Source organism: Belonocnema kinseyi, chromosome 5 (assembly GCF_010883055.1).
Source record: "Belonocnema kinseyi isolate 2016_QV_RU_SX_M_011 chromosome 5, B_treatae_v1, whole genome shotgun sequence".
NCBI lineage: Eukaryota > Metazoa > Arthropoda > Insecta > Hymenoptera > Cynipidae > Belonocnema > Belonocnema kinseyi.
The window spans coordinates 97963288-97976643 of NC_046661.1; the positions used below are offsets into that span (position 1 = coordinate 97963288).

At 37.2% G+C, this 13356-nt stretch overlaps 1 protein-coding gene across 1 annotated transcript in view; it reads right to left on the minus strand.

Moving 5' to 3' along the window:
* Positions 1–230: 230 nt before the first annotated feature.
* Positions 231–13356, minus strand: part of LOC117173293 (odorant receptor 13a-like) — a 28670-nt gene continuing 15544 nt past the window's right edge. Inside the window, exons 6-10 of the mRNA XM_033361775.1 lie at positions 2286–2408; positions 1701–1791; positions 1471–1607; positions 668–800; positions 231–337 (exon numbers count right to left, since the gene is read on the minus strand). Of these exons, the coding sequence (XP_033217666.1) occupies positions 287–337; positions 668–800; positions 1471–1607; positions 1701–1791; positions 2286–2408 (535 nt within the window). The 3' untranslated portion in view covers positions 231–286. The remainder of the gene's footprint in view (positions 338–667; positions 801–1470; positions 1608–1700; positions 1792–2285; positions 2409–13356) is intronic.

Genomic DNA, 13356 nt, shown 5'->3' on the forward strand with positions numbered 1-13356 from the left:
AACAGACAAAAGTGCACTTTTCTTGGGGAACCCAAGTACCAAGCTAGCAAAATTCATCGTGGAAAATACTAGTTTATCATGTAAATAATAAGGGAGAAATGGATTTTCATAAATAAATGTTTAGTTTCAAGCGCATGAATTTTCAATAATATAGATTTTATTTGGATAGTGTCAAATTTGTTAGTGTGAAATGTATACACATTATATATTAACAAATTAAATTCTGATAAAAAATATAAATTCTGTAATTTAAACCTGAACTTCCTAAGTTAGCACCAGAGGACCATTAACGCAATGAAAACAGCATAGTGAAGAAGGACATCGACGTTTGAGCGAGCTAGAGGACATTGAAGTAAATACATATAATTATTGCTTTCTTGACTTTCATAATTTGTGCTATGACTAAATTTCAAGTATTTATATAATATGTGCGGCAAAGAATTTTGGTTGTGGTGAACCATTATTTTTAGCCATTTAACTTTTTTTTTAAATAATTTCTTAAAGTGAATTGCTTATTGTTCGGCTGCAACTTTTCTGAATAAATTACAAAATGAAGTCTATGGGAATGTTAGATATATATTTTGTATGAGATATTTTAAAACATTGTTCCAAAATAAAAAATGAACTTCTTTTACGCACAATCTTATTGAAATCATTCAATAGTTACCGAAGAAAAAGTTTCCATGTCCATGCTGTAAAACTTTCCAGCCGTCAGTTTGGTTGGTTTTTGGCTTCTTTTTATTAACAATATTAATAGTTTTCTTGATTTTATAGGTAATTTATACCACAAAACATCATATCTGAATTATAAAGCATATACAATTATAAAGTATGTATAAATGAGAGTGAAAATACAATAATATTAAAAAATCAAATTTTTTAGTATTGATAATAAAAAAATGTATCAAAAAATAATACACGCGACGTTTAATTTTTGACTCGCGTATTAGTATACGGAAAGTGCCCACGGACGGAAAAGTATCATATAAACTGAACTTGGTGCAGCCGTTTTGAAACAAACAAACACCACGTCACAATGATAATCTCACTAATGCTTCTTAAATCAAATTTTTCTAGAAAGTCCATCAAAATTTGTTCTTTTTTAATCTAAAATCAAACATTTTCTCCATTTGTTACACCTCGAGAACCACCTATTTTCCGCACTCATAAATGAAATGTTTGAATTTGAATACATGTATAGCGTGACGAAAGTGGACAATATCAGGAAGTAAAAAATTACTATTTTACACAGTTGTGCATGTGTTCTTCTATATAAAATTAGTTTACCCCATGAATACTGATCTGGCTAGCCTGAATTTACACTCGATTAGAACTTCTAATTTTCCGCATATTTTGCACAATATATAATTTTTATCAAATTTCCTTTTTCTTACATTTTGAATCCGAAAGATGGCATGCATTTTAAAAATAACTTTTACTGGATTAACAAATGTTTAGTCATTAACTTACGCAGTACATGCAACGTCAACACTGTGGTCTAATAGTTTTTGAGGCGGTAAAGTTATACAGTAAAAATGAACAAAAACACCAAGAGTGAACGCTCCATATTTAATGACATTATCTATTTGGCCAAGGGAAGTTAATATCTGAAAAATTGCAAATATATTTTGTAAGTATGCAGATACATGATGCGCAACAGATGTTATGGATTTATACATATCTATGAATAAGAAATATACCCCAAGTCCTGCAGTACTTAAAAGTAGTATATTCATCAGAATTGTGATGAACAGAAACGTTGAATACACAGTGTCCAAGGTTCTGGCAAAACTAAAAGTTGATTTTTATGCATGTTTTAATTTTACAAAAACATATATTAAGCTTATTGAAAAGTTCAATTTCTATCAAATGTGCACCTTCGTATACACAAATTGTATAATGTTACAAAGTTTAATTGTGTATAATAATTGTAAATAAGTCTTTCTTCTAAAGTATTAATAATTCTCAAAAGAGTTATTGTTCTGAAACGGTCCTTAAATTTTAGCATATCTTTTCAAACTATTTGCATAGTAAGGGGAAGAATTTATTCTAATTTTTAAATCCTTGTGTATTACCTAACTTAATTATATGATGAAACTTTTTTTTATTTCGTTCAAGAACCTCATATGGTATCAAATAAAATGTTTTGATTTAACATAATTTTACTCGCGTGAAAAATGTTTTGTCACCTTTAAAATTTGCCTGAGAGGATATTCAATTAACAATCTTTGATCAAATTTGGTGTATCATACATTGTTTAAATGTATTATATAAATTACCCTTACGTAAGCGCATGATTGTGACTTTCAATTATATGAATTAGTTCTTCGAAAATTGAATCCGGTAAGTTTTGATCCTCGCAAATTTCCCTGACATCCAACTGTTCTGCAATCCTCTTCAAACGATAACTATATGAGAATATTCAAATTATTGTAAAGTCGAATCTGGATTTAGTGATTCTGGATTTAGTGTTTCCGAGAGGTGATGCCGCGCCGCGGGCATGGGTGACAGGTGCTGTAAGAAGGTGTACGGTGCTCACTCAAGAGTAACAAAACAGTAGCGTCGCGGTAAGGCGCTCTGTCCTAACTGCCAGGACTGCGAAGTGACGCATCACCCGAGGTTTTCAACGTAAATTACCGAAATGAAGTACGTAGAAAATTGGTAAATTACATGAAAAAGATGGCAGATATCTGTTTTAAACTTTTAAATTTCCTAGCACGTGACGTAACCTCTCCCACAACTTAATTAATTTAATAATTCTAGTTATGCAATTAATAAACGGATAAAATGGTTAGAAAGAATAACCCTACGAGGATTCCAAACATCAAATGGAAACTCCTAAGTTTTGAGAGAGTGAAAGCAAAATTAACAATATAGAAAAAGTGTAGCTAAGTGTCTATTTTGCGATAAACTGTTGACGAACAATCGTTATAAACGCCTTCTAGGACATAGATATGTTAACAGTTTTAAACTAAATAATAATCTTATCAAATGTTTGCCACTAATTTATTGAAAACTAAAGAACAAGCTCTAATACATTTGACATTTGGGCCTGCCACCACCATTTATCTTGCCTTATTTTTGAAAATTGAAAATATTTGCTACACGACCGGCAAGCACATGTCTAAAGTCCAGACGCAAAGGTTATGTACTTATGTCAGGCGGCCATCGAAATATTCGCAAGTTTCATATCCATCAAATTTACATCATGTAAAAAACTTCGAATGTAAATTACCTGGTAAATGACTAGAAAACCACGTAGATTACATGGAGAAAATTACGTACCCAATGCTGCTAACGACCTACCTGGAATTGTATTGAATAGACAGAAATAGACAGAGAAAGGATGGTCGTTTCGAAACGAAAAGTAAGACCTATCATTGGAACACAATCGGATCGTCTCTGTCTATATCACATGGCAGAAAAAGAGGTTCGATAGACTTCAGACATCGAAGTTCCACAGCAGTGCTTGTAATATCAAACTGTCAAGTGTTGACGTAAGAATTGTGTTTTTCGTGAAAAACAACATAATGTGGCGTTATTTTGAAAAACGCATGCTTCCCATTTAAAGTGGTTTTCAAGGGGTTTTGTTGCAAGAGTGATGTGTTTCGTGATGCTGCTGTCTAGTGTCTCCAGAACGTGGGATTTTTCGGCCCCCACCACTCTACCAACTGGGAGCGAGGCATTCAAACGTAGCGTGTCGGTGAGACGGTTCTGCTACATCTTGCGTGGGCCTGCCTCGTGTAGAGCCAGAAATGCATGAGCAGGAACCCGAACTCTCCCGACTTCACGAATTGCGATCTAGTGGCTCCTCAAACGTATTATGGTTTTGAAATCGCGAGTTACCTTAGAATAATTAGACTCACTGCGAAAAGGAAAATATAATTTGCTTAATGTACTGTAGAAGTCGGATAACTTGCCCTCCTATAAGTGTACACTCCCCTTAAAACGTCATCACGCGTACGTCACGTACACTAATTGTGGTTCTCCCACTACGTGTGCTGTTTTTCTCATGATTTGCACCCATGATTTACGCATGCGCGCACCTAGTATCGCGCTAATAGAGGGGACATCCGATAAGTCCGCAATTCCTGGATTTTTCCGCCCCTACAGCCCCAAAGTTGGAAAGTTATCGGACTTGTGATGTAAATAGATATAGGGGACAAGATATCTGGGTCTAAAATGTTTGAAATTTAGTGCTGCATATCTTAGTCATATTTTTAGGAAACAATTTTTAACAACTTATAGGCGAATTTTTGACAAAATAGTTAAATTTTCAATCTAAGAAATGACTTTCAAAAATGCATGTTTTAATTTAAAGTTTTAATTTATACTTCATTCTGCAATTAAAAAATTAATTTTTAATCCAAAAAAGTGCGAATTTTCAATCAAAGAAATTAGTTTTTATATAAAAAAAGATGAATTTTAAAATGAAAAAAAATTTCAACAAAATTGTTCAATTGCCATATTTAGAAACAAATTTTAAAATAAAATAATAAGCATTCAACCAAAAATGGACTAGTCACAATTTTGGATAAAAAATACATTTTTCAACGAAAGAAGTTAATTTTCAAGTAATAAAGATTAATTTTCAACAAAAAATGAGACAGTTAAATTTATACTACAAGAAATTAATTTTGAATAAATAAAATAATCGAATATACAAGAAAATAGAGAAATTTTCGACCAAAAAAATGAATTCAACAACAAAACGACTAATAATATTCCAAAAAATACGAAATTTCAAAAAAGACATGAATTTTTCACCACGCAGTTGAATTTCCAACTAAAAGATAATATTTTTACGAAATCTTGAATAGTTAAACTTTCAGTTGAAAAACAATTATTCACACCAAGAAATCAAAGTTTCAACAAAATATTTAAATTTACAAGCAAAAAATTGAACTTGCAAACAAAAAAATTAATTTTCAAACACTGCAAATACAAGGTGGCCCCTGGACCTGGAAATCAGGAAATGACAGTGAATTTATTTTTTGCCCGGGAATTTGACAAATTTGTAGAAAATAGATCTGTACAGCTTTGATTTCAACCGTGTTTTAAATAATTAGCTAAATTGTTATAATTTCCAATTATGATATCATTAAGTTTAGAATGCATAATTCGAAAATATTTCACTTTAAAAATGTTCTATTTTAATTTTTAAGCGTACATTTTTATGTAAAGAATTTTAATATGCAGTTTTAAAGACTTAAAAATTAGTACTGCGATCGTAAAGTTTAGAAAAATTTGTAAGCTGTCGTCTATCTATGCAGGGTCGCGTCGTATAATCTTCACTTTTTCGTGAGTAGTCGAACGTAGCAATTCTCCTTTTTGTACTCATTCTCATATGCACTTAACCCACTGACACAGTGACCTAGTTTCTTTTCGGTATATGGTGATCTTTCTCGCTCTGTGTTGTGCCTCGCCACATTTTGGATTATGGTTGTGTGTTCTCGAGCTGTGCCTCGTCCTGTGGCGGCTAGTTATGATCACTGAAGTGTGAAGTGCTAGTGTTGCGTATGATGGATCATTGTCATGTGAATCCCCGCTTATATTTGGATTGTTACCGCTTCTTATGATGGAGCATTGTCATGTGGATCCCCGCTTATATTTGGATTGCTACCGCTTCTTCTGATGGATCATTATCATGTGGATCACCGCTTGCTTTTTGGGATTAGTACTGTGGATCACCGCTTGTATTTAGGATCAGTTCTGTGGATCACCGCTTGGATTGTCGATTCCCGCTATTGGTGTATGTGAACTGCGTTTTGGTGAGTTTGCTTTTCTAGTTACAGTTATTTTTGGCCTACCCCTTTCCTCCAAATCCGAGCTTTCTTCCATTGAAATATGGTTTAATTGCATAAAAGACTTGTGAGCTTCACATACTTTGGAGCATTATCCTTTTCTCTCTTCTATTTTTTTTGTTGTTTGGGATAATTTTGGTTAAATTCTAGTTTACAGTAAGTGTCGATACAAGATAAGTTAACATGGCTTCGGTATCTTTGAAAGGGTTAACGGCCCTTCAAGAGTCTCGTATGACATAAATTGAGCGGATACATACGCTTTTTAAGGGTTGTGCTTCGGAAAGCCATACACGCCGTATTCTCGATCAGCGACTCACGCCTGTTGAGAAAATTTGGGAAGAGGTTCGCGCAACGCATGCTGAAATCATTGTGAAGGAAAGTGCCGCTACCGACCCTTATGTGGTCGATAACGTGTTTGATCGGATAGGAAATACATACGAATCCCTTCAAGACGAAATGCTGCGAGCTCTGGATCGATTCGACACTTCTTCAACAAATACTCGCAGTCAGGCTCAGGGAACGGTGGACAGGGACGAATCGGACATGTATCCTCGCAGCGCGAAACTACCTAAATTGGATCTTCCGACATTTTCAGGCCGCTACGAAGACCGGGAGAACTTTTGTGATTTGTTCCCCTCTCTTGTTCACGATAACCCACAACTGAGCAACGTGACTAATTTACAGGACCTAAAATCATGCCTCAGGGGTTCCGCGGCCGAGTTAGTTAAGGATGTGGCTACGACTAACGTAAACTGCTTATCCACTTGGCAGGCTTTAAAAGGGTGATTTTCTAACCCTCGCCTGACAGTAAATAATCTGTTAACTTCTTTATCGGACTTGCCACATTTAAAAAGAGAGTCTGCGAAGGAGTTACGTGCATTCTGCGATGAGTCTCAGCGTATCGTACGCGCGCTGATGAACCTTGAAATGCCTGTGGAACATTGGGGAATATGGTTAGTATATGTATTAGCCAGCTTAGACTACCAATCTCGTAAGCTGTGGGAGGCCGATCTTAGTGTAAACGATCGTCAAGCTGTCTCCAGTGCTTCGACGGCCTCAACGGATATAAAAATACTAGATCGTTTTCCTAATTTTCATGATTTCAGAGAATTCCTCGAACATCGCTCTCATGCACTATGTATGATTTCTGCGGACACTAAGCCCAATTATAAGCCCGTCCCAACTTATTCAAAATCTGGAGCAAATCCCAAACGTATTTTGCATGCCAGATCCAGTTTTAATACGTATGGCAGATTAGTCCTTCTATGCCCACTCTGTAAGGGAGGACATTATATCACTGCATGTACTGAGTATCAAGGAAAACCCCCCAATGAACGCCAACAAGGGATGTATCGCTTACGTTTTTGTTTTAAATGTTTGGGTAACCATCGTTCAAAAAATTGTTAATCTAAAAATAGGTGTTCAACGTGCAGAAAAAACAGCATTCGTCGATTCACGACACATCCCCGAAACGAGCAAACCCTTCCGCGAATCGCAATAAGAAGGCTGATCTCTCTCAAGAAATTAGAGACCCCCGGATTCCTGCAAGAGTATTGTCTAACAGAGCAAGTATACCGACCCAATGACATTCTGTATTTTTTGCTATGGCTTAGTTCATGCTTCTTGGCCCTATAGGAACTCCAGTACGTGTCCGTGCTATGTTCGATCAGGGTTCTGTAATTTCATTTATTACTGCGGCAATTGCGCAATTACTCGAATTTTCCAAGCGCCATGAAAGGATTTTCCTCACTGGCATTGGTGAATCAAGAGCTAGCACTGTGCATACCACTACTCAAGTATCATTACAATTATATAGTGACACTTTATTTCGTCTCGAAATTCAAGCTCTGATTCTGCCACGCCTTACATCACAACTTCCTTCCGGCAAACCCATGGATTTTGATTTTGCTCTGTTTGCAGATATTAAGTTAGCAGATCCTCATTGGCCAGAACCAGACTCAATTGATATAATTCAAAGCGGGCGGCGCCCAAATCTTCAATACCACTTAAAACCATGCATTGCGCCTTAGACGATGGCTTGTAAAAAATGCTTCAACGTTTTTGGGTCGTGGAAGAGGTAGCCCCTTCTATAAAGAAACTAAAACCAGCGGATGAAGCCTGTGTTCAACTTTATTCAGGTAAGCAGTCTCGAAACTTTGAAGGACGGTACATACTTCGCCTCCCTTTAGAGGCACAATCTCTACCCTCTTCTATCGAAACCCGGAGGGTAGCCTTAAGCTCACTCTCAAATATTCATCGTCGTTTCCTCAAGGATCCTCAGCTAGCTAAGCCTTATCAAAACTTTGTGAAAGAATATTAGGAATTGGGTCACATGTAGAAAATTCCAGAAGCCGAACTAGATAACCCACGAGCCTGGTACATTCCACATCATCCCGTAGTCTAGTCCACACCCACTCAGTGGAGATTTCGCGCGGTCTTTGACACATCACGACAAACCTCTGAACAGCACTGCTTGAACGAATTTCTAATGGCAGGCACTGCTCTTCACAGTGATCTTTCTGTAATACTTCTAAACTGGCGAAAGTATCAATACGTCTTCACCGCTGATATAGTAAAGATATTTCGCCGAATTCTCGTACATCCTGATGGTCAAGATCTGCATAGAATTCTTTGGACTCCTGTATCTAAGAAACACCCGTTGGATTACCGCCTGACAACGGTTACTTAGGGACTGCATGTGCTCCCCACTCAGCTATTCGTACCCTGACTCAATTAGCATCAAATGAATGTCATATATTTCCACTTGGAGCAAGTTGCATCAGGCATAATACTTATGTGGACGACATCTTCGTGGTAGCAGATAACCTTGAGCTTGCGATAAAAAAGCGAGAGGAATTATGTGAACTTTTATATTCAGCTGGAATCAAGCTGGACAGATGGGCGGCAAACCAACCTGAGCTTTTGCACCATCGCGATCAGCTAAACAAGATCAATAAGCATATTGACTTGAATGAATCAGTCAAGACTTTGGACTTGAGTTGGTATCCAGCGACAGAAACGTTTGGAGTTAGTATCACGGAAATGAAACCGCCGTAAGCACCTTCACAAAAGACCTATCCTCTCAAGAATATCGCAATTATTCTATCCTCTCGGCTGGCTTACTCCCATCACAGTCACTGCCAAAATTTTCATGCAAGATCTCTGGATCATAATATGTGACTGGGATTCGCCTCTAACTGAGGAAATCATTGAACGATGCAATAATTACTGCAATTCAATTACATCTTTTTTAACTCATTCTATCAGTCGCTAGTTGGGAGCCTCTCTAGACTGTGAAGCTCAACTTCACGGATTTTCTGATGCTTCATCGTAGGCGCATGCTGCTGCTGTATACCTCAGACTGTCAATGAACAAAGGTCCTTGGCAGCTCTCACTCCTAATAGCAAAAACAAAGGTCAGTCCTGTGAAAACCATGGGCGTTCCGAATCTCGAGTTAAGTGCTGCGGCTCTGCTTGTAAAATTAATTAGTCATGTAAGGGACTTATCGTGCTTCCAGACTGTATCTGTTTATGCCTGGTCCGACAGTCAAATCGTTCTTTGCTGGCTTCGAAAGCACCTTTGCGATTGGAAAAACTTCGTAGCGAACCGCGTAGTATTCATTCAAACTGACTTTACCTCGGCTGAATGGAACTATGTGTCGACTAAAGAAAATCCAGCAGATCTGGCGACCCACGGAGTAAAACTATCAAATCTTCAGCAATCTGAGTTATGGTGGAACGGTCCCAAATGGTTCACCCTTTCTCAGAAAGAATGTCCCAAGCATCCAGACCCTCGGCAAGTGCTACACATTTAAGGCCCAGAAAGTGAACCGGAAATTCTGAAGCGATATTCAAGTTTAACTCGGCTGATCTGAATCGTAGCATATTGTCGTCGACCTCTCGTTAGATTACGCAATTGTCGAAACGGAGAACCTGACTTTGCCACCTTTCTCACCGCATCAGAGATTGTTCACGCTCGCTTTGCGGTCATTCGTATGGTTTAGGCACAACATTTTTCTTCAGAAATCGCGTTGTTAAATTTTGAGGGATCTTTACTTAAAGAGAATCCACTTAGAAAACTCAGTTCCTTTGTGGCAAGGAAGGATGGGATTTTGCGAGTTTGAGGAAGCCTGTCACACGCTGACGTTTCTCATAAGGCTAAACACCCTCCAATTTTACCTCACTCTTCTGCTCTCATTTGTCTCTTCGTATCAACGAGTTAAACCCCGCTTGGCATCTCAATTAATGGGTCATCTGCCAAAGGTCTGAGTCAAACCCTCTCGACTCTTCAACATCTCTGGCTTGGACTATGCTGGACCGATTCAAGTGCGCACAACAAAAGAAAGGGGGCATCGCGTTTTGCCACTCGTGCAATTCATCTGGAAGTCGTAAGTGACCTGACTACGGCTTGCTTTTTGGCTGCTTATCGCAGATTTATCGGTCAACGAGGGATTTGGCGGTGCCTCCGTTCTGACAACGTTACCACTTTTCAAGAAGCTGCTCAAGAACGTCTAGAAATGTTTGCTGCCGTCTTCAAATTCTACGGTGAAGTGGCAGCGATACTTGCCAATGAAGGGACCGACCAGACGTTCATTCTACCAAACACGCCTCATTGTGGGGGATTGTGGAAAGCTGGAGTGAAATCTACCATACATCATTTAAAAAGGGTGATAGGAGACCATAAGCTCACATTTGAGGAATTATCCACAGTCTTGGTGGAAATAGAGGCCTGTTTAAACTCTCGCCCATTATACCCCCTCACTAACGAATTGGACGAAATGACTGCACTCACTCCAGACCACTTCCTAGTTGCAGACTAGTTGGGCCTGATTCCTGCTTCAGGAATCTCAGAAGTACCTGAAAACCGGCTATCACGACTCCAGTTGCTTCAGCGCATTCGAGAAAACTTTTGGAAACGTTGGTCATCTAAATACCTTCATCAGCTCCAAGAGAGAGGCAAATAGCGTGATCCAACGGAGAACCTTGCAGTCGGGCAACTCGTCCTAGTAAAAAACAAGAGATATCCATCGTCAAAATGGCCATTGGGACGAGTGATTCAAGTGCATCCCGGTCCTGAAGGTTTAATAAGAGTCTTGGCCATTAAGATGGCTAGTTGTATGAAAGCAGCTCATGCTGCGATACCATAATTATTCATCTTGTGGACGAAGGTGGGCGGTATTTTTGGTCAAATCGTGCCTTTGGACCTAGAGTTAAGTTACCTTGATTTCATTGTGTGTACCATGCGGGCTTGTCGTCTTTCATGGCTTTCGGCCGATCAAAGTTAATTGTTTCTCGGGCGGACCATTGTTCGGTCACGTACTGCGGTTGCAAAGTTTAGGAAAATTGCTAAGCGGTCGTCTATCTCTGCAGGGTCGCGTGGTATAATCTTCACTTCTTCATAAGTAGTCGAACGTAGCAGTTCTCCTTTTTGTACTCATTCTCATGTGCGCTTGACCCACCGACACAGTGACCTAGTTTGTTTTTCGGTATATGGTGATCTTTTTCGCTCTATATTATGCCTCGCCACATTTTGGATTACGGTTGTGTGTTCTCGAGCTGTGCCTCGTCCTGTGGCGGATCGTCGTTGAGATCACTCAAGTGTGAAGTGCTAGTGTTGCGTATGATGGATCATTGTCATGTGGATCCACGCTTATATTTGGATTGCTACCGCTTCTTATGATGGATCATTGTCATGCGGATCATCGCTTGCTTTTTGGGATCAGTACTGTGGATCACTGCTTGTATTTAGGATCAGCACTGTGGATCACCGCTTGTATTTAGGATCAATTCTGTGGATCACCGCTTGGATTGTCCATTCCCGTTATTGGTTTGTGTGAACTGCGTTTTGGTGAGTTTGCTTTTCTAGTTATGAGTGTAGAATTGTGAAGGCTTTTTCCTCCCCTCACTGAGTGGAGGTTTCTTATGCCAGGATTAATAAACTTTAAGTTCTGTTCTTTACCGTAACTAATGGTGTTTTGTTTTTGGCTTACCTCTTTCCTCCAAATCCGAGCTCTCTTCTACTAAAATATGATTGAATTGCAAAAACACTACAAACCTTCAGGAGATGTGTTTTATTATTTTAAAGCCCTTCACATATTTTAAAAATCTTCGAAATGATTTGAAATCATTTCAGATATTTAATTAAGGTTGCATTTTTTCAAAACTTCTATATATTTTTCGAACTTACTCGACTTTTTTCTAAGGATAGTAGGAGTTAAATGGTTATTTATACATAACAATTCAACAATTTGAGTAATAAATTAAATTTTTTATAGAGTAATTAAAATTTTAACGTTAAAATTTAGTTTTTTGTTTAGTTTTGTGTTTTTGATTTGTAATTAGGAATTTTAAATAAACAGGCAGATATTCCTAAACATCAAATAATTGTTATTTTTCTTAATTAAAAAATTTCAAATTGAATGGTTTAAGATGGAATATTTTAAACTGAAACAATATTTTAAATTTAATTAAAGCCTTGAATTACGAATATATTATTTAATTCTAATTTAAAAATTAAAAATATTTTATAAAGTTTCAATCGGGTGTTTACATTTATCTAACTAATAAGACTTTCAAATTTAAACAGTTTAATTTGTAAAGTTTATATCTAGAAATTCTAAACTTATGAACTGATTCCAAATCGTCCTGTAAAATCAATTATTATTTACTTTTTAATACTTAAATTACAGTTTAATTAAAAAATTATTAATTAATATATATTCACATTTTATCGACTAATGATGTTTTTTTTATCCTAAACCATCTATTTTCAAAATTTTAAATTTTTCAAGTCTTTAAAACTGCATTTGAAAATTCTTTAAATAAAAATGTACGCTTAAAAATTAAAAGATAACATTTTTAAAGTGAAAGATTTTCGAAATACGCATTCTGAACTAAATGATATAATTGAAAAATATAACAATTTAGCTAATTATTTAAAACAAGGTTGAAATCAATGCTGGACAAATTTATTTTCTAAAAATTTGTAAAATTCCCGGTCAAAAAATGAATTCACTGTCATTCCTCGATTTCCTGGTCCAGCAGCCACCCTGTATTTGCATTGATGACAACGGATCATTTGTCACTCTATTTTCTTTTCATTCTTCTCTGTGCTGTCTGCTCATCACAGCCAAAGACATTAAACAGAATTCAAATGTTCGCGCAGCTCTCCCACCACTTCCCCCCATGCGAGGTTGACATTCAAGGTTGTTTCAAGGTCGACTTTTATTTTTCAAATGGAAACCCCTATTTTTGACACCGCCAATCGGAAGAACGCAAAATTGTACGTTTAGATAGACATCATTTTTACACGACCCTGGAATGAGCCCAAAAGTTATCGGGTCATATGTCCTTGATGAATATCTGAACGTACAATTTTCCGTTCTTTCGATTGGAGGTTTCAAAAATAGGGGTTTCCATTTAAAAAATAAAAGGTTACCTTGAAATAACCTTGGAGGTCAACGCTAAGGTCAGCTTCAATGTCACCATTCAGATCCATGTCCAAAACCCTGAAACTTTTGTCTTAAACATTTCTCACGAAAACACATATTTTC